Source organism: Eleutherodactylus coqui, chromosome 1 (assembly GCF_035609145.1).
Source record: "Eleutherodactylus coqui strain aEleCoq1 chromosome 1, aEleCoq1.hap1, whole genome shotgun sequence".
NCBI lineage: Eukaryota > Metazoa > Chordata > Amphibia > Anura > Eleutherodactylidae > Eleutherodactylus > Eleutherodactylus coqui.
In genome coordinates, this window is record NC_089837.1 from 401,777,301 (window position 1) to 401,799,790 (window position 22,490).

General features: G+C 45.5%; 1 protein-coding gene across 1 annotated transcript in view; it reads right to left on the minus strand.

The window, feature by feature from the left end:
- The window catches only part of IPO5 (importin 5), a 42,128-nt gene extending 26,034 nt beyond the window's left edge, over positions 1 to 16,094 (minus strand). The window contains exons 1-6 of the mRNA XM_066580326.1: positions 15,917 to 16,094; positions 7,886 to 7,966; positions 7,187 to 7,379; positions 5,518 to 5,620; positions 2,927 to 3,023; positions 7 to 111 (exon numbers count right to left, since the gene is read on the minus strand). Of these exons, the coding sequence (XP_066436423.1) occupies positions 7 to 111; positions 2,927 to 3,023; positions 5,518 to 5,620; positions 7,187 to 7,379; positions 7,886 to 7,966; positions 15,917 to 15,997 (660 nt within the window). The 5' untranslated portion in view covers positions 15,998 to 16,094. The remainder of the gene's footprint in view (positions 1 to 6; positions 112 to 2,926; positions 3,024 to 5,517; positions 5,621 to 7,186; positions 7,380 to 7,885; positions 7,967 to 15,916) is intronic.
- Between the last annotated feature and the right edge of the window lie 6,396 nt (positions 16,095 to 22,490).

Below are 22,490 nucleotides of genomic sequence, written 5' to 3' on the forward strand. Positions count from 1 at the left end.
TCTCACCTGCAAGATGCCAGGCAATAAGTCAGCAAAGTGCTTCAGTAATGGAACATTGTGTTCATTGGCCAGAACAAAGGCACCAGCAGCCCGGGCAGACAGCGTCCTTATCTACAAAGGAGAAGGAAGAGCAGTAGAATATTCATGCCAAAAATGTTTATCTTCAGCAGGATATTATTGGCAGAATTGCGAACATACAAGTGGAAAGTGGCAAACCTGTAACATTTACAGCAAAAGCAAAATAGATGACATTTAACTCCTTCATGCAATCAAACATTAAAATCGTGGTTAGCTTGGAGCAGGCACACTCCATACGCCACGGGTACCAGCTGTAGAGAGCAGCTGGCACCTGGCTGGGATCAGAGATGACTACCATCTTGGCCTTTAACCCCCTATATGCCAACTGTGAGCAGTTATATATGGCTTGACAGAGGGAGAGGACTCCCTCCAAGACAAGATCATTGGGTGAAGCTCTGTTGTCATGGCCTGGGGCCTTGTTCATGCCCCAAGGTCTGCCACAGATTACAGGCTATTACATTAAAAGTACAATATACTGGTATACAAAAGCATTACAGCATAGCGTACAAGTGATTAAACACTCAAAGAGCAAGTCCATTACCGGGATTACCAAAAATGTAAAAGTTTAATGAAGTTTTTATATGTTTAAAACATTTGTTTAAAAGCTCAAATCAACTCTTTCCCCAGTATATGCATAACAAATCATCATAAAACCGGTATTGCTGAATCTGTAAAAGTCCTATTAAAATGTCACATTATCAATCCTAAACTATAGTGCTTGTTACAAAAGACAAGCCCTCCCGCAGCACTATTTACAAAACAAATAAGTTATGGGAGTTAGAATAAGGTGACAAAGTTTGTTTAAAAAAGGCAACTTTTTATAGTACTACATTCAACTAGATAAACGTGGTATAGCTGTAATTCTACTGATACACAGAATAAAGTCAATATGGAATGTTTACAGCACCGTGAATGCTGTAAGAACAGTGTCCCCAAAACTAGTGCAATTGCAGTTTGTTTCCCATTCCACTAGACTTCAAAATTTTTACTTTTTTTCCATACACTATATGGTACCATTAAAAAACAACTTCTATTTCTAAAGTTTTGTTCGTTGTTCATTTTGGGAAGACAAAGATCAGTCATTTGCAAGGCATGGAGTTTAAAAAGTGACTTCAGTCATTCCCATTCACTGGCACAGTCCTCTGAAAGGCCAACGATCGAATGAATGACAAAACAAAGTAAACTATTGTCTGTGTGTAAACTGACTGCATTTTAAAGCAAACTACCATTTGCTCGATCAAACGATATCTCACTTCGTATAAAAGGACTCCAAGGGGACTCTGGGACCGCCAATCTTATGATCTATGGGACTGCCAGTGGTTAAAACCTGTAGCAGAGCTGATAATTGCGTATAATGGGAAACTCCTTTAACACTTCTTTTTGTTGACATAGCCATATAAGGGTTTGGTTCTTTTGTGGACAAGTTGCATGTGTCAATACTAATTTTGGGGGGTACATATAACTTATTGACTAACTTAATTCTTTCTGGGGAGGTAATGTGAAGAAAGAAAAAAATCCAGAAACTTTTTTTTTTTTACATTTGTCATTCAGCAGTACCAAATGCAGAACAAACTTTCCCCTGTAATTACTGTGGCCGGATTCTACCTACCCTAAATTTCACTCATCAGCCACCAGCAAACCTGTAGTAGGCGTGTAGTAGCCCCCTACTTAAGGAACCTTTACACTGGATGATTGTCGGGCACATAAGCGCGACACCCGTCCCACAGGCTTCCTCCCAACTATGGCTCCTGTGCTTTACACAGGAACGATAGTCATTCTACTGAATGGTGTGAGAGTGGCAGGGAATTGGTCCGGCCACCCACCTCATTTCCCATGCAAAGATTCAGTGACTCCTGTCACTTGGTTTTTAGTTCTGCTAAAAGCCAAGCGACTACAGCAAGTGAGTGATTTCTCGCTCACTGCCCTGTCGCCAGCCACACGTACGATTATTGCCCAAATTCGCTGCTTCCACAGAAAATTCAGGCAATAATTGATCACCTACATATTTCACTGCACAGCTTATGTATATAGTGTATTATACCTGAACGTCCGTGTTCTATTAGCAGGCAGCCTATTAGACCCTGCCTCTGGCAGGGCCTAATAAGCCTCTGTCCATGACATACCTGGAAGGTATTTCCAGGCCTCTGGCTGCCATAGCAACTCATTGGTAACCTTTAGCCTCCTTGTTGTGGAAGAGAAATGATAAAAGGCTGTCAGAAAATGTACCAAAACCCGTCTGTCGAACTGCACTGCAGCGACAGCTCAACTATATATTGAAATATACTGTATAGCCTCCCCTTATGGAAGGCATTGCCTCAGATCCTGGGCAAGCAGCATATTTCGCATTATCTACCAATTGCATCATATATACAGCACAGGGAAAGAAAGGCATAAAAATCCAAATAAGAAAAAAAACACAAAAAACCTAACATTTTTTAAGGGGTTGTACCGGATGCCATAAAATGACTGTCAGTGCAGCCTGTGTACCTGTCCAATGATAGGAGAAAGCATGTGCAAACCAAATGTGGAAGGGGTGTAGCCTGATGCTACACTACTCGGAACAATGTATCATTAGGCTGTTGGCATCCCCAGCCCTTCCGGTCTGCACATAAATCCTGCCACCCTAAAACGGGTTTCCACAGGCTGCAGACAGTAGTCACTGAACGCAATCAAACCTCTGCATAGATGCAGCCTGGGCAACAAGAATGCAGCCATTTTTCCCTCACATCCCTGGCTGCATTCAGTGAAATAGACTACAACACAAAGGAGCAATCATGTTTGAGAGAACGTGTAATATCGATCCACTGTACTTGTATGAGCAGCATATAAAAGATGTGAGAATATTCACCCCAGGATGATTCTGGTCTTGCATGCACTGCACAAGCATTCTTTTGATTACTTCTAAGTAATGCTGCTGCTGATTTCCAAAAATACCAGGGAAATTCCTAAGAAAACATAGCCAAGATTACATAATGCAATAACTATGTGAGAAGGAATACAAATATTTGTTGTACATAAGCAATATGTATAACCGTTACCTGCAAAGGGGTAAACCGCATCAATGTGTATACTGTACAGATACCAATATTTTTACCTATTTGTACGTTTGTAATGTGCAAAAATAGGTCACATCTCTACCTTCACACTAGTGGCTTCTGATCTCCCTTAAAGGGGTTGTCCAGGATTAGAAAAACATGGCCCCTTTTTTCCGAAACACGGCATCACCATTGTCCATATGGTGTGGTACTGCAGCTCAACTCCACTGAAGTGAATGGGAGCTGAGCTACAACACCAGTCACAACCCACACACAAGTAAGCAGCCATGGTTTTCTAACCCTGGACAACCCCTTAAACAACGGTTAATGTGGTAACCAATACAGCATTAGGCTTCCTTCAGACATTTTTGTGACAGACTTGGGAAAAAAATGCTTTTGTTGCTTGAGATGACTTTTTTTAACACTTTAAAAATACAAATGTGGTATTTTCAGGCATTGCTTCCCTACTGAGAAGTCTAAGAAAAAAAAAAAGGAAAACGGAAAGAAAAAACACCTAAAAAGATGCAGTATTTGAAGTAGAAAACAACAAAACTCCATGCGGTGCGTTTCAGATTTCCTTCTGACTTACAGCTAGCATCTGCTGAAGCGGTTTTTGCTGCAAATCATGTCCAGTAAAAATCCGTGTTCTACGTAGGAGACCGTGTGAAACCACCTTTAAAAGGATATTCTGAGCACATCTTATATAATGAAAGTTACATAACTTTCCAAGATCAGTCTCCGTTTTCAAGATCTCTGCTTGTAGAATGCCATATTGCTTCCATTACAATTAAAAAACCTTGAAGAGTTAAAGGGGTTTTCCAGGGAAATACTATTGATGACCTATCTTCAGGATAGGTCATCAATAGTTGATCGGCCGGGGTCAGTCGATTGGGACCCTTACTGATCAGTTAAGCAAGCGCAAGCTGCGCCGACCTCCATGTAGTGGTCGTCGCTTGTAACTGCAGGCATGGCTCTCATTGATCTCAAGCTAGTTCCAATGTCAGCCATAGCCATGCTAATGCAGTGCTGCCTGCAGCATGCAAGCCAGCAACTCTGGGCCGCGGAGGAAGGGGTGGGGTGTTGCTGTCCTCTGGCTCCCTATGATGCGCTATTTACTATGGCAGCCATGGGTTTATGTATTTAAACCTACTAAGCCCTGCCTGTGACAGAAGTTAAAAAAACTAATGTTAAAACTACAATATATTGCACTACTGAAATAGTGCAGTACATTGTAGAAGCAATCAAAAGAAAGATCGCAAGTTCCACTGCCCTAGGGGGACTGAAAAAAAAATTATTTAAAAAGCCTTCTCCCATTCCCCCCTCCCCCCACCATCTCTCCAAATCTAAACAAGAACAAACAATTGGTTTTGCGAACCATAAAAGCTCAAACTAGTAGCAAGTAGCACATTGTCCCACACGGAAGACGGCATAAAAAAAAAAAAATAACACACTATGCCAGAATTACAGGTTTTGTGTCACCTCCACTCAAAAAAATTGACTAAAAAGTGATCAAAAAGTCATGAATACCCAAAAATGCTGGCAATAAAAACTACAGTCTGCCCTGAAAAAAAATAAAAAATAAAAAAAAGAGATCACACACAGCACTATCAACAGGAAAAAAATGTATGTTTTCAGAATATGGTGACAAAAATTAGTAGTAAAGTAGTAAAACAAAACCCTACATAAAATTGGTCTCGCTGTAATAGTAACCCACAGAATATATTCTTAGTGCACCGTGTGTGCCGTACAAAGAAAAACCTCAAAAAAACACTAGTGCATTTTTTTCTCCCCATTCATTTTAAAGTTATACAAGTTATACAATACATACAACGCTCTGCAAAAAACAAGCGGCTATGTAGATGGAAAAGTTCCTCATAGTAAGCATACGAAAATGTGTACAAAAAAAAAAACAAAACACAAAAACAAAAACACAAATTGATGCAATTACATGCCAAATTTCTGAAAGTATTCAATATGACCCTCTAAACCAGGATAAACCCAGATAGCCACACTGATAGTCTGACTACCTGACATTACATGCTGCTCTTTTTGGCCAGTGCTTTCATGTCAGAATTGCTGGTCAATCAAAGCAGCATGTAGAATTTTTAGACCAGAGGTCCCCAATTCCAGTCCTCAGGGACCACCAACAGGTCATGTTTTCAGGATATTCTATAGTAAGAACACCTGTAGCAATGTCTGAGGCACCGACAATAATTACATCACCTGTGCAATACTGAGGAAATCCTGAAAACATGGCCTGTTGGGGGAACTGAAGACTGGAGTTGGGAAACACTGCTTTAGACTACCAACATACAGTGTGCATCACATAGTCAGCATTGGTGCAGTCAACTTTGTTTGAGACTGGAAAGTCGCTTTAAACTTGGCCAAAAGAAATATACTATACCAGAAAATATGTAGAGCAGATTCACGCAGTCCCACGTCCTGAGAGTTCACAGAGTCAAACAAGAACTTTAATGCTTCCGGCCACTGATTATTGCCATCATCATCTGAGAAGACAGATCCAAGAAAAGGTTCAGATTTGTTTAACACATAAATAACTGAAATATCAACTTGTGTGTAAACAGCAGGATGGCATTCATGTATAAATATTTATATGGTATGTCAGCTAGTAAATGTCTACCACCCACTGTCAGCACTTCCAAGTTCACATCAACACTTGGTAATTAGTAATATACACTGGGCCAGATTTATAACCATCGCCTGTATGAATAACTCTTTGTTGTCCTCAGAAAGCAATAACTTTTCAAGAGAACTATAAAGCCGGGCTTACATGACTGTATGGTTAAATACTACGTATAAATCGCAACGTTTTACCGGCGTGTGGAGCTGCGTATCATCACGTATGCCTGTGCACGACAGCGTATCTCACGCATGCTGTCATTCCCTGGTCTCTTTTTTTCCCCCTTCAAACTTTACTGTAATTGTCTTTTGCAACGATGCATAAAAACGCCATACATACGCAATGTAACAAATGCAGTCACCAGCAGCACTCAATAGGACCCTCATCCGGGTGGGACCAATGATGCAACAGCTGCAGTGTGCGGAGCCCGAACTGTTACCCCAAGTAGCAATATGTCCATAAATCGATCCGCAGCAGCATATACGAGTGCCAAACAGATGTAGAAAAAAAAACTCCTTTATTCCTCCATAGATATGTATGGCAGCGACGTTTTGATCACGCCATGTGATGTTTCTCAAGCCACAGAAAGATCACATGGCGTGATCGAAACATCGCTGCTATACATATCTATGGAGGAATAAAGGAGTTTTTTTCTACATCTGTTTGGCACTCGTATATCCTGCTGCAGATCGATTTATGGACATATACGTACGCGATGTAATTGCCCATATACAGCATTTTTGTATGCAGCCATAGAGAACAATAGGGCTCTATCATGTGTAATAAGCTGTAAAATAGAACATGTGTCCTTTTTAACGCATGTATTACACACAAGTGACTGGATCAATTAAACTTTAATTGACTCCATTCACAGCGTATAATGCGTGCATACTACACAATTAAATTACACTTGTGTGAGCCCTTCCTAAGAAATGTAAGCTGTTCTATAATTGGCAGCTATGGGCAACAAGACTATTGTTTTAGACACTTTCATAAGCATAAGAATAGAGATGAGCGAACGTACTCGGATAAGCACTACTCGTCCGAGTAATGTGCTTTATCCGAGTACCGCTGTACTCATCCTGAAAGATTCGGGATGCGCTGCGGAGCGGGGAGCTGCAGGGGAGAGCGGGGAGGAACGGAGGGGAGATCTTTCTCTCCTTCTCTCCCGCCCGCTCTGCCCCGCTGCGGCTCACCTGTCAGCAGCGGAGCGCCCCGAATCTTTCAGGACGAGCGGAGAGATACTCGGATAAAGCACATTACTCGGACGAGTAGTGCTTATCCGAGTACGTTCGCTCATCTCTACATAAGAACCTTTTCAAATATTGAAATACTTAACGCCTACAAAACAGCACTTCAAACGTTAAATATATGTAATATTGACTTTAAAAAAAAAAAGCGTGAACCCCCATTATATGTCCGTAAACCTTACCGATCAAATTTCTAGCCAACTCTGCAACAATATCACAGATTTTTTTCCTCATACTAGACTGAGATTCCAACTGAATGACGAGTAGAAGTTCACTTCTGATAGCATTCTGCACATCCGTTGGAAGAGATGGATAGACTTCTTCAAAGGATGACGACAAGAGACGTCGCAGCAGGACCGCTGCCATTTGTCTGGCCTGGAACAAATAACCCAAAATAACCTTAGAAAGTCTTCAAATACAACCGCCATATTTATAAAATATCAACAGTAAACGAAAGACCATCAAATATATTGACCATGAATTATTGTATACTTTGGTTCATATTCGAATTCATAGTGCCGTACAACTTTCAGCAAGACGACAGAAGGCCATTACTTCGAGAACATTATGGTTGTGTTTTACGTTTGACACACCATGTCTAATGCCTATGGACATTTCAGAGTACGTACAGATTAATATGGACAATCAGGCACTGTATATAGCAACCCATGATATTCCCATCACTAGAATAGTGCCATAGATAGGCAGGAGGGATACATTACTACACTGTTGTCTTGTAACTCGGACTAGAATACAGAATATAGGTCTTTCCTATAGAGTAGCAGAAAAAGGGATGTAGCATCAAAAACTTGGCGCACACTCTGAAGAACATGCCCAATATTAGGGAGATGATAGAATGATTTCCAAGTTTCAAAGCTTACCTCTTCAGCTGCTGCTGCATTTCGGACAGCTTGTAGAAGAAACGTGATCTTGGATGGCCCAGGGATGCTGTCATAGGTTTCCTACAAAATAAAAGCATATGTATCTATATGTACGTTTCATAAAAACTAGGCAAGTGTACTTCCTCCCCAGGTACTCATCCATGTTAAAGGTATTCTGATGATGGATTCCGGTTCACCCAATGGATGGGTGGCAGAAGTCCATTCATCTCAATGGGCTGCCGAAAAATAGCCAAGCACAGCGCTTTGCACATGTCTACAACACAGAGGAATGGAGCTTCTGCTGTGCACGTGCGACCTGCAGCTCCATTCCCCATTATGCTACAAAAAATGGAAGAATTAATCAGGAAATAGGGAAAGGGACACAGGTTCTCTGTCCTTGGGATCAGTGGGGGGTCCCAACCATCGGACCCCCATTGATCTATCAGTTTCCACCCATCCAGTGGAGAAATGAAAGCTAAAAAAAAAAAAAAAAATACCCCGACCTGACCGAATTGTTCATTGATCCAAACTCGGGGCATTACAAGTCAGTAAACCCCGCGGTCGGGACACAGAAATGTGGTTATAATATGCTCTTCAGTAACCGGCCTTAAAACCGGAATTACTTTAAAAAGAACGATCTGACGCACTAGTAGGTCGTGAACTAAACAACAGCATGCAGCGTCAATCCCCTGCCTCCAAGCCCAGCCGATACCGGTCTGCACGGAGGAAGCATGAGACACAGGCATATTACTACTTAACAAATGGTGCGGCCCAACTGGAATACACAGATCAGTTCTGGGCACAAGTTTGTAAAAAGGATGCCACGGAGTGAGAAAGAAAAATACAAAGAAGTGCAATTAATCTAATAAGGGTCTTGAGGATTTTCATTACGAGGAGAGATTAAAGGAATTAAAGGGAACCTGTAACCTGCTTAATGCATCATAAACTAACTTCTGGTGCTGATTGGCCAGGGGAGAGGGAGTCCGATGCTGTATTCTATATACTCACCCGCATCAGATGAAAATCTTTTCAGAGTCCTGTACGCGCTCCGCCACAGACTTGTATGGGAGAGTGCACAAGCAACTCTAAAAAGAGTCAGATTTTCTTGCGGCACACGGTCTTCAGCAGCGGGCACCACAAGAACCAGGAAGCAGGGGAGTATAAAAAAAATGCAGAACCCGGCTCCCTGTCACCTCGTTAAATAGCTCCACAAGTTAGTTGATGGTGCTTTAGGCAGGTGACAAATACTCTAAACTTGTTTAGTCTTAAGAAGAGACAACTAAGGCTCCATTCAACTCTCATTTCAGGCTTCCATCATGGTACCAGTTTAAAGTCCCGAAGACAGAACCCCTGGATGGAACCTCTCTCACTGTTGAAAACTGCTGAAACAGAGACCAATAAGGACTCACGTCCGGATTTGTATTGAGGACCTTTTGGTCTGGAAAACAAATTGCAGCATGCTCCTTTTGTCTGCAGATCTCGCAGGGACGACTTCCATTGAAGTCAATGGAAGCCATTTGATCTGCGGCAGACCCACAGCTGACACTGCAGAAGGGTCGCGGATTCCGCGGGAAAGCAGATTTGAAAAAAACAAAAACCTAAAATGCGCATGCCCGACGGCGAGCCGTGAGGACCATGAGCAGTACCGCAAACCCAGAAATGGAGGTATCCGCGCGGATGCTGGGGATCCCGCTGCCAGGTAAATACAGGCAAATAGAGCTTACCGGCCGCGGGCAGGCCTGGATTCCGCGCGGGATTCCCTGCATGGAATTCAACCCGCCTGTTGACATGAGGCCTTAATCTCAGTTTCGGCAGGTTTCAATTCATTTCTGGCATTTTATGCCAAAAAGGAATAGTGTGGTAGACTGCGTCATTCTTTTTGGCATAATGAAAACAAAGATCTGGTACGGTGTTAGCCAGTAGAGCAAAATGTGATTGTTCCCAGCAACAGAAACCAAGTAATCTTGTAGATATGATACCTTTTAATGGCTAACAAAAATACATGATGTAATAATAGCGAGCTTCCGAACCAACGCAGGGTTCTTCAGGCTTATGGGTTGGATCTGAAGAGGCATGGATATTTATACATACTTATAACGTGTATAAATATCCATGCCTCTTCAGATCCAATCCATTAAGCCTGAAGAAGAACCCTGCGTTGGTTCGCAAGCTCGCTATAACATCATGTATTTTTGTTAGCCATTAAAAAGGTATCATATCTACAAGATTACTTGGTTTCTCTTGCTGGGAACAATCACATTTTTCTTTATGGCATAAAATGCCAGAGATGTACGGAAACCCGCTGAACTTAGTTCTACTGATCTGTGTTTCAGCAGCTTTCAATTGTGGTCAAGAGAGGTTCCATTTTCTGGATTTTACACAGGTACCCTGATGGGACCCTTGGATGGAGCGGGGGAAAAAAGAGCTGAATGGAGCCTTCAGGGGAATATGAGTAATGTGCATACATTTAAAAGTGAGTTGTACAAAAAATATTCCATGTAAAAGCACCTCAAAAGGACAAGGTAGCCCCCCCTCCAGCTGAAGAAAAGCAAAGGCTCAATTGGCAGAGGCATCAAGACTTCTTTCCCAAAAGTGTGATTATGCGTAGACTATTTCAGGAGCCGCTCACAGCAGTAACAGGTGATGGCTTCAAAAAGGCTTAGATGATTTCTTGGAACAAACATTAATGCTTATGGAAACGCATAGAATTCTTGTTTAGAATGTTGATCCGGACTCATCGCCGCTTGGAATTAGGTGGGGAATTTTCCTTCTAAGGCCGTATTTACATGGGTGAGTGCGACATCGGTCCGGCAGATCACACTGGCAAACCTGTCATTCTGCACGCATGTTGTTTCAGTAGTAAAAATTAGAAATCTAGCGCCACACTTGCATGCGCATCACATGACATGCTAGTGCTATGCTATTTCTTTTGGTTCTAAAGGAAATAATGGACAACCGCCCAAAACAGTAGGACATGCTGTGATCTTTCAAAGCCCCAATTACACGTAACTATTATCGCTCAAACAATCCCTTTTGAGCGATATGTGTTGCGTGTAAATGCTACTATCATTTACTTTTCGGCCAAATGTTGATTTTTAGTTGAGCTTAAAATCCATTGTTCAGCCGGAGAGCCAATAGCAGGGACCGCACGGTATGTTTCTCCACGGGAGCGCTGATAACATTGTCTTCAGCTGCAGCCCAAAGGAGCTGAATGCAGAGAACAGACCACCTGCCGTTCCGTCCATACAGCACACGGAGGCTCATTTACATGCAAATGAAGCTAATAAGCTACTAATGGGCACTAGTGACCATTAGTAGCTTATGCAAAATGATCGCTCAAACTGACAATCATCCTATCTTTTGAACGAATTTTGAGCGATCATCTTTGCGTGTAAATGAGGCTTAACTCAGACTCTTGGTCCGAGAGAAAAATCTCTTGTGTAAATTAACCCATGTAAAAAAATGGGTTCTTTTCACGCGATTTCCGTGCATCAGGCAACGAACAGAAACCTTGTGTGAAAATGGTTCATGTAAATACACCCCACGGGCAGATTGAGTATGGTTTTCATTTTCAACCTTCCTCTGGATCAGTACAGGGAAACAAAGCTCTAAAGTTTACCCATACCCTTTATCCATGTCCTTCCCTACTTGATACACATCCTTTTTAACCATATTATGCAAGAGCTGGCCAGGCTGTTGGCGGAACGAGCGATTGTACAACAGCCAAGATGTATAATTAGCTTGAAGGCAACCTAACAGGTCCCTAAACGTACCTGGCCAACAACGCTCTCTTCCGACCCCCCCAATATACAAGTTAGGAACGTGCTGCCATGTTGCAGCTGACTGTTGGGGATTCCAGCAGAGAAACACCTCGTCATCTGCTCATTGTTGGAGACCCTTGGACGTTCCTTGAACAGACATAAAACCATTCTTCAAGTATTTTCAGACATTTCATTTATATGGCTGCCCGACTCCATGTAATGCTAGTACAGCTATGTATTATAGACCTCTGAACATTTTAGCTGCAAGGGATGTACTCAGACGGGACATTTTGGCAACGCTGCCCCAAAGTGACATCTAAAGGGGTCTAACTGGATCCTAGAGCTTACAGTAATGTCCATCCCTACGTTCAGGCGACAAGGTTTGTATACCATAAACGATACGATTGAGATCAGTCCCCGCACAGGTAAGTACTGCAACATACTGCAGACATGTGCCGATACATCACGTAGCGCTCAGCGTGGATAACAATGGATCAGAGTCTTTAAATAGAGCAAAGCAGGCTGAAACCGCTGGCCTTTCTTTCCCAATTGTCACAAGAAAAAGTGCTGAACTGTGCTATGCAATGAAGTCACTGATAAAACCACCCGCCAATGAAAGACCCTGGAATTCAGAGGCATTCAACAGCGATTCCCCTCTAAGCGTCACAATGTGTCCTGCTGAGGAAGGATTAGGTCCCGTCCAGAGTAACAAAGACCATGGCTGGCTGTAGAATATTTTAGCTGAGAATAGGGAAAGTGATGAGCCCACAGGGTGGTAAATTGTACTTACACCTCCAGAAGCCTATTACACCCATTATATGCAGAATCACATGTATCAAATCAATTCTGAATCTAACTTAGTGACTCAATCACTGGATCCACTTTAATACACAGTAAAGTGGTATTCCCATCACAGCCACGTACGGCACATCAACAGGATAGGACAAACGGCAGGTCCCAGAGGCAATGCCTTCATCTATGTCAAGCAAAAAATAAAGGCTGGTGTGAAAATAGAGTTGTGTCCATATTATAGGCTCTACTGAACATTTCTGAAGTATTGCCCTTACATGTACTATCAGGCTGGGTTCACATGGGGTGGAATGTCTGTGCGGACCCTCTGCATTTACAGTAGCAGCAAAGTGGACAAGATTTTGAAAATCTCAGCCACAAGCTACGGAAATAACCCGCACAAAACCAATGTGGAAACTTCCTTGTGGCGCGGAATTCAAATTCACAACATCGCAATTGTATCGCCATTTCCACTGCGGAACTCAATAAGGGGGTGAATTCCACACCGGAGTTCACAATGAAATCTGCACCGAATGGTGCGTATTTGAAGGCAGGCATTCAGCGGCCGATCTGCAGCGGGACGTCTAATGTCTATTACATTGCACCCCATGTGACCCCAGCCTTAAAGGGGTTGTCCTGTGATAGCAAGTGGGGTTAAGCACTTCTGCATGGCCATATTAATGCACTTTGTAATATACATCGCGCATTAAATATTGGCCATACAGAAGTTATACACTTACCCCCTCCGGTGCTGGCGTCCCCGTCTCCATGGCGCCGACCAAAGCCGCCTTCTCCCTGGATTAGACGCGCTTGCGCTGTCTGCCCTCTTCTGTCCAGCTCCAGCGTGCTTGCGCTGCAGAGGTATTCTGCGCATGCGCAGAAGACCTCTGCAGCGTGAGCACGCCAGACAAAAGAGGGGAGACAGCGCAAGCGCAGAAGACCTCTGCAGCGCGGGCACGCTGGAGCCGGACAGAAGAGGGCAGACAGCGCAAGCGCGTCTAATCCCGGCAGAAGGCAGCTTTAGACGTCGCCATGGAGACGGGGACGCCAGCACCGGAGGGGGTAAGTGTATAACTTCTGTATGGCCAATATTTAATGCGCGATGTATATTACAAAGTGCATTAATATGGCCATACAGAAGTGCTTAACCCCACTTGCTATCACGGGACAACCCCTTCAAGGGGAGTTGCCGCATCAGTCTCTTTAATTCAAGGGCTGATGCACTGGGTCAGTTGATTGCATCGGCTCCGGCTTTTAAGGGTACGTTTACATGTAGTGGATATGCTGTGCCACTTCCGCATCACCTGACCAGCAACACCACACTTAATACAGGCCGCCACCAGATCATTTGCCGCTTTGCAGTTTTTTTTCCTTTAATGAGGTTTTCCCATCTTGGCCAATCACGGGCCCAATGGAAATATAATGGCAACAGCCAAGCAGACTACACTGCTTCCTTCAAGGGCTTGGACAGGTACTTGGCATCATTCCCCCCTATACTAAAACAAAAGCAGCAATACTTACCTGCCCTCTACTGATGGGATCCAGCAGTGCAGCCCTGCCATCCTCCTGGTGTTTGTTATAGAAGGGGATGTCACCTGACGTTGCAACCAATCAGCATCCGCAGCGGCACTGCCTGCTCTCCTGGCATCAGCACTCACATCCTGGGTGCCATGGTGTTATCCAGTGACATCACCTTCCACAACACTGGGAGGGCGGTGGGGCTACAGCGACAGGTCCCCAGGTAAGTACTGCTACTTTTGTTAGTTCAGCACAGTGGGACCTACCTATAGGGTGAATGTTGTTGGGTAACCAGACAAACCATTTAACACCCGCAGAAGTGAAGGTTATACAGAAAGTCCAGATCAGTGAGCTGTAGGAACACCGCTGTGTCATCCAGAACTACTAGCACTTCTATGGAAGTCCTGGCAACAATGTATCTGCGCTGTGTCCATACAACATACAGCCAGCATGGGGTGAGAGGGGGCAGATACGGAGACTGGAGCCGATCCCACATCTACTAGATGGTTATGGTGTATCCGGTGGATGGGTGATAAAAGCCTCAGAGGGGAAAACCCTTTTCACTACCTGCCTGACCTGTCAGTCCAGTGTGGCACGCTAATGGGCAGACTGTCCGTACCAATATCTGATACATCGATTGGCTGCGTTTCATACTTCTGTACTGCGCTGATCCTGTATTCACACGGGCGAGGGCAACTTTAGTTGGTAAAAAGCTGCTTTCTGTGTGATTATTTTTGCACATTTTTCACTGCTCTGCGCCCCCTGGTTCTTTATTCCATGTGGTCGCCATAGTAACCGGTATTAATCTGCAGATATTTTAATAAAATATGGTTCTAACCACCATATGATCATTGTGACATTATGGCCCTGGTCCGTGGAGGCCAGAGTTGTTTTCTACATTCACTTGGCCTATTGTCGTGAGCTCTCCCTGCGGAATCCAGCGAGCTCTCCCTGCGGAATCCAGCGAGCTCTCCCTGCGGAATCCAGCGAGCTCTCCCTGCGGAATCCAGCGAGCTCTCCCTGCGGAATCCAGCGAGCTCTCCCTGCGGAATCCAGCGAGCTCTCCCTGCGGAATCCAGCGAGCTCTCCCTGCGGAATCCAGCGAGCTCTCCCACCAGGTGTTCTGGATTGTGGGAGTCTTTGTGACGTGTCATCCTACATTACGGCTCTGTAGGCAGCTGTCAGGTTCCCTTTAATAACACTGTACTGCACAGATGATGGAAATTCTTGCAAAAGAATCACCCAAAAGTAGGACATGCAGTGATTTTTCTAAGATTTTCTAAGAGAATTCCCTCCTGTGACTGCCGCCATTCTAGCGGACGGGTTATTTCCCTGTACGGGTTCTGTATCTCAGGATTTGCACGGGGGATAAAAAGGCCTGTGTGATTAGAGCCTGAGGCTCCTGGAAGTCCTGGCAGCGATCGCTTCCTCCGGTGACACATGCAGACGTGTGCGCTGTCACCGGCAGCTGTACTACAGGAGGGGTATGCAGGCACAAGTCCCAGCTCTACTCCTGTATTACACCTGATGATACTCCCAGCTACAGATCGGCAGATATTGGACCAATTAGTCGGTGCGACCAGATGGACACAGTGTGATGGCCAAGTGTGACCATCAGGGGCGCTGTAGCGTGCGGTGGTTAGCAGCTGCCAGCTACAAGGTCTCCGGCGGCTCGGCTACTATGGGGCTCCCGGTCCCTGCGGAGGAGGGAAGCCGCACACCGCCGCCGACCATTAGGCCGCCGGTCACACTGTGCAGGAGAACTTTTCCTGTAAGTTTTGGGACTTGCAGTGACACCGCAGCCGGTCCAGGGAGCGCATGCAGGAGGTGATGGAGGCAGGAGTCCCGTCCCCCCGCACTGAGGAGGTGGGGAGCGCCGCTCTCGGCTAACACGTGGGCCGCGTCTAGGACACGAGACAGACTAGAGCAGGAGCCGCCGCCGCCTCCCTCCCGGCCCGCTCACCTCGGCCTGTTTCCTGGTGCCGTTGTCGGGACTCAGCAGGTTTTGGAGAAGCAGGTAGAATTGCTGCTGCTCGGCCGCCATGTCCGCAGCTCCACGCACGGGGAGAGAGCAAGAGAGAGGGCGCGACACTGAGCGCGGGCCGGAGAGCTGCCTGCCGGGGGGCGGGGCCACGGAGGAGGGACATTGGCCGAGCCGCGCTCTGACCTCACACGCCCCGCGCGACGGACATTCTCCGGCACGCCATTGGGTCAGATTGGCAGGGGGCGGGGCCTACGCCGGGAGAAGCCGGCAGGAGGCTTTTGGCGCAGCCGGGGAGACAGTTCGGAGGACGTATCTGATTGGCTCCTGATAGATCAGCTGGTAGGAGGAGAGGCGGTTCGCTGAGGGGATGTCGGGCAGTGACGTAATCGTAGCAGAGGATGCTGGAACTGGGTGTCATAGAAAGCGCGGCAGTGAGGAAAGCGCGGGAGATGCGGCAGCTGGCCGGCCTCACATAGCGACCTGTACAGTACATGACGCTGACCGGGCGGTGGCGCTGGTCTCCCCTCTTCCTCTCCGGAGCCGCCCTGCTATATAGTCCGGTGTGTGCAGCCCTCACTGAGATGGTACCATGCCGGCTGTGCCGCACGTCCTGGTAGTCTCAGAGGACTGGCTGGTGTAGTGTCTGCTGTACTAGAGTGCCCTGCTTACCCCAAACTAGAGGTTACGTCGTACACGTACAGCTGCCTGGACCGTGTTTACAGTGACCTTTATATGAACTGTGAGGCCTCGTGTCCCCGGCGGGTCAGACTGCACCCATACCTGCGCCTGCCTTCTCTTTCCTGCAGTACTGCGGATGCGTGCAGAAGTGCCGTCCGCTGCACGTGCGCACTACAGGGTTTTTTATATTAAAACTCCTGCTTTCCCGTGGAATCTGCGGCCCGTCAATGGAATCCATCCATGCGGTATCCGCCCTAAAATGGAGCGCGCTGCAATTGGTTTTCCGCATGCATTAATTAAGGTGCAGATGCTTCTCCATGGGCGGCTTGGATTACGGATCCCGTAGATCAGATCCACCCGTGGGCACTGGGGTTTATTTTTGGAGTGGGGCATCCTCAGAATTCATGCCAAGGCTTGTGTGGTGATTGTAAACCAAAACCAAGAATGGAGCAAACGTGAGGACAATCGGGGCCGGTTACTGCCGCGCCGCTCAGGCTGCGGTCACATCTGCCGCAGGGATGCCGGGTTTTGTCTTAGTTTAGGGAGCATTAAAGGGAATCCCTGCGGCTGAGCGTCTCTGGGCGGGACTGAACGGCGCCGCCGCCGCAGCCTCCACATCCTGCATTTTACCTTCCAGCCGTAAGCCCGTCCGTTCTGACTGCTAAGCAGAGAAACCGAATTTAAACTAAAATCGGATCCTTTTCCTTCCCTCGTCGATTTCAATGGTTTTTAGTAAACTGTAAGCTTTCTGGTCGCTTCTGCTTTTTATTTTTTTTCATTTAGGCCGGCTGCACGCGGCCGAGTCAGGTCCTGCAGGCGTGAGTCCACAGCGGAGTCCGCCCCTGTGCCCAGCGGCAGCAGCCCGTACCTGCTGTACGGTGGATGGTCCGCACGGCGAGCTGTCCGACATGGGCAGTACTGATTGTTTTTTCAACTTTTAAATCCCTGCTCTTCTGCGTTGTTGCTAGTTGATGATGTGGAATCCGTGACCTTTCCACAATGTCATTGCAGAAGGGCCGCAGGTCAAACAGCTTCCATTGACTTCAATGGAAGCCAGCCGCGCAGAATTGCAGCATGCTGCGATTTTGTTTTTCCTCCACGAACGGAAGGTCACAATTTATTTCCACTCGTGTAGAGGAAAACACATTTTTGCATAGCATGCTATGGGCGGTTTTTGCTGCAGAATCCATAGGCAGCCTTATGGAGGGGTGTAAGGGCTTGTTGTTTGCATGACTTAACTGTAGTTTTTATTGGTCTTGTCTTGGGGTAGATATGATCACTTTGACAACTTCTATTTTTTTTTCTTTTTTAGGAGACAAAATTTTTCTGCAAATAGCGTTTTCTATGCAGGATAAGGGTGTGTTCAGTTTATTGTAAGGGTCGTTACGGATGCGACAATCGCAAACGTATGTTTCTTTAAACAAAAAAAATGTAACTTTAAATATATATATTTTTTGTGAACCTGCGCTGTGTACTGGTATGTATTAGCGCTTACCATAGTGATCACACGACGTTGGCTGTGATTTAATGGTGGAGGGTCGATAATATCAGAGGGAGCCTCTTCCCTTTGTTAACCCCATACATTATGCACTTGACTTTGTGGCATGTAAGTGGTTAACAGAACTGGTGTCTTCCCCAATCCTTGCTGTTGCAGTGTAAGGCCAGCTGTCAGTCATAGGCAGTTTTCATCACGTATGACATGAATCTACGTCACTTTGCGCAAACCCCTTCCTACTCGGGGCTCATGTCCACGACTGTGTTTTCACTAAGTATTACATGTGTTGTGTGCACACTAGGGTTATGACTTTTTAACTTTTTTCAAAATATTAATTGTCCTGATGTTGTATTTCCTGAACTTTTGACTGTTACTGTTCATGTAAAAACCTCCTGCACCCAATATCCTTTTATTTTTGCCATATATGACAAATAATAGGAGTTTATAAGTTGTAAAACATAATAAGGAAAAGAAGTCTATCTACTAGGAAAGCGTTAATGCAAGCTTGAATACAATAACTTCTGTCGGCAAGGTTACTAGGTCCTGTGCAGAGGATGGATAAGCGCTGATAGTGATGCTGTAAATGCTGTTTATTATTCAAAATTGGTTTAAATATTGTTAGCATCAACAATTTACAATTTCTAATAGTCGGTATTTTATTTTTCAGATTTCACACTTTAGGCTAAAACAACATCTCGTCAGGTGCAGAGGTTTTTTTTTACAATTTAACAAAAGGAAGAAAGTTTTATGCTAAAAGCCATCGGTTGCCACAACAGGCTTTCAAAATTGAAAAAAGTCATAACCCTAAATTGCACATGTGATAACGCTGTGAATGGAGCCAATGAAAGACGATGGACTATAGTTGATCAACATACGTGTATGTAAGCACTACGTGTAGATACAAGAAATGGATCTCAGAACACACTGTATCTCTGCGTACGCATGCAGTGTGAGCCCTGTACATTTGTGTAGGCGCTGTGTATGATACGCAGTCTATACACAATATATTGTGTAGGGAAGTGTTTCCATACGCATCCCTGCACTGAAACAGCGGAGCTGGTGTTTACAAAATGGGTGAACCACTGTGAGACCTGCAGTGTTTTATGCATAGGCCCGTGGGCATGAGCCCTTAGGACGGAAGTGTACACCCTGTGGCAGGAAGGGGTTTTCCGGGACTAAACTGTTAATGTATGGGCACTGGGCAGGGTGTAAAACACAGGCAAAATGAAAATTTTACTGAGGCTTAGAAATTGATAAAAAGAATGTCAAAAGCCCTTCAGCTGACTGAGGAGGCCATGACACGCAGGTGAGCGCCACAGCCACTCCCAGGCCTGTGATGTTGTGTTCGTTGGTCACGTAGCCTGAGAGCAGCGCAGTCCCATCCAAGTGAGACGGCATCCATACAGGCAAATTTGTCACAATCTGACAAAGGTATGTGGAGCCCATGCTTTCCAATGGGTTCTTCCACACAAGCGGTGGTTTGTAGCCTGCGACATTGCGAGACTACAAAATTGTGGCATGCTCTATACAGCCGTGACTTGTTGTTTTTATTGTAGCGCATGTTTCCCTATGGAGCCTTCCTTTCTGTTGCATCGTGCGGTGCGATGCAACTTTTACAGTTGGTAATCTTACTGTAAAGCCCTAAACCAAGCCCTACCTGCATTAAAAAAATCACCCAAGAGGCGCTGTCATCTCCTCTCTCCCTCCGGCACTTGTCTTTAGTTTTCTGCCAGCTCTTCCTTGATTGGAGGATCAAAATCCCTGCCTCCAGGAAGGGCTGGCTATGATTGGTTCACGAGCGCCGTGGCTCAGCCAAACGGAGCCAGTGTTCGATGTACCAATCACAGCCATTCAATGAATGAATGGATGTGATTGGTTCATTAAGCCAGCTCTGATTGGTTCATAAGCACTGTGGCTCAGCCAATCACAGCCAGCCTTTCCTAGAGATGGGGATTTTAATCCTCCAATCCAGGAAGGGCTGGCAGAAGACTTCAAGCAAATGCCAGGAAGCTTCAGGGGAGAAGACGCGCCGGAGATGACAGTGCCTCTTAGGTGATTTATTATTATTATTTTTTTCTTTACTGCAGCTAGGGCTTCTTTTAGGGGTAGGGCATATATTTCAAGCCCGCCTCCTCGAAAATTCTTGCACGTGGTGCTACAAAGTACGACTTTGTCGAAACAATAAATTGCATTATCGCTGTGAGAACATGCAGTCCTCTCGCACGGACCACTGATACGATATAGCTGCGATTTTCTTGCATATAAATCGCGTTGCCCATGTGGATGCGGCCCGAATGGGATAGAGCTACTATACAATGTGCAGTTCTGTGTCTGGTATGGACTGAAGCAGTCACAACGCTCACCTGAGTTTACGTGTCACTTCAGCTGATCAACTGTTGATGACCTTATCCTTTGGATAGGTCATTAAGTCTCAGAAACCCCTTTCATGCCGGATTCATACAAGCTTATTTGCACACGCAATACGCAGAGAATAGAACCTTAAGGCCTCATGTCCACTGGTAAAATGTAATTTAAAATCCGCAGCGTGATCCGCACCTCCTAGGGATGCATTGGACACCCGCAGGTAGTTAAATACCTGCAGATGTCATTTTCCCTTCAGGCGCAGATTGCGTCTGCGGGAAAACACCCGCGGCATGCTCCATTTTAGTGCGGGTCTCCCGCGGGGACGGCTCCCGCAGGCTTCTATTGAAGCCTGTAGAAGCCGTCCGGATCCGCGGAACACACGTACCTGAATTTCTGCTCTCAGGCGCGGTAGCGCAGGAGTTCAAAAGAAAAATGCAGTGCCCAGCGCATGCACGCGGCACGCTGCCGGCGTGCCGAGCACATCCGCCAGGCCAAAGAAAGAAGATCCAGCTGCGACGGAGGGAAGATCCGCAGCGTCTGGATAGGTGGGTTTAATCTTATTTTTAGGCCTCATGTCCGCGGGGCAGGAGGGACCCGCTGCGGGATTCTGCATGAAGAATCGGCGGCGGGCCTGATTTTCCCCGTGGACATGAGGCTTAAATGTGCAGATGTCCAACAGGCTGTCTCAGTGCTGATCATTTCTGAACACCACTCAGTGAATAAAGTAAGATAGGGTGGTTGCACACGGGTGAGAAAATCGCGAAATTTTCGCCTGATGCGAGAGTCAGTAAAAAAGCAGATTATGAAACCAATGATTTACAATGGTTTCCTTCCTAGCTGCGATGTTTTCACTTATGCGATGTTGAGCGGTCAAAAAATCGCGGTATGCTGTATCTTTCCGCAATGTGCCATTTTCTTTTTTTTATCTCCCATGTTTCCCTATGGAGGCTTCTTTTTATTGCATCGCAACGCATGAAACATGCATTGCGATTTTAACATTAGAAAGTTCTATTGACTTTCGCGATAAGAAATCGTGCAATTTTATCGCAGGTAGCAGCGATGCAAGATTATTCTAAAAACAAACCCAAAACGTGGCTGTCCATCAAAAAGTGCGGCAAAAAAGACGCGATTTTCCCGGAGCAAAATAGCGATCGCCCATGTGAAACTAGCCTTACTCCCTACTGCAACCAATTCCTTCATGTATCTTGATTTTCTGTTTTTTTTAATCCAGCGCTGGGCATGTGACCCACAGAAGGACGCTTTTGTTTCCACCGATGTCGCGTTCATTCCTGAGCTTTTATTTCCGGCCCAGGCAGTGAACTTTACGTCAGCAGTGATGTATTGTTCACTGCACAAACTAGAAATTCAGAGCTTGTAGCCGTGCCCTCCTGCATGTCCGTTAACGATCACAGATGACCTTGCTGGTCGGATCTGGAAGTGCTGCTGTATCATTAACGGGGATCATTAAGTCAGGTCAACCGCTGGCATGTAATGCATGGTAAATTGCAACTCCTAATATAACTTTACCAATGGTAAGGCCTCTCTCACACAGGCGGTTTTGACAGCAATCGCAGTATAACGCTCCCATTGAAATCAATGGGGCCTTGCAGACATGTGCTCAAGCATTGCGATTTTTCAAGTGCTGTCTACGGCTTTCCACCATGGAAAAATGCACACCAAATCCACAGTATTTAGTGTGAATCTGAAGCAGACTTTATCTCAAATGGCGTAGATCTTTCCACTGGAAAATATGCACCACATCTGCTATATGTGAATGCACCCTAAGGGCTCCTTAACACTGAGGAGGAAATCGTGTGAGGTTTGTGCATTGCAAGACACACAAATATGAACCCCATTTTTTTGAATGGGTTCATTCACATTTGCAGTTTTCCTGCATGGCACCGCATTGCGATTCGATGCAGGAGACAAATCGTAGCATGTCTTTTTTATTTTTTGCTATATTGCCCATTGTTTTCAATGGGGCCGACAGGATCAGCACCGTCCTTGTTGAAAACA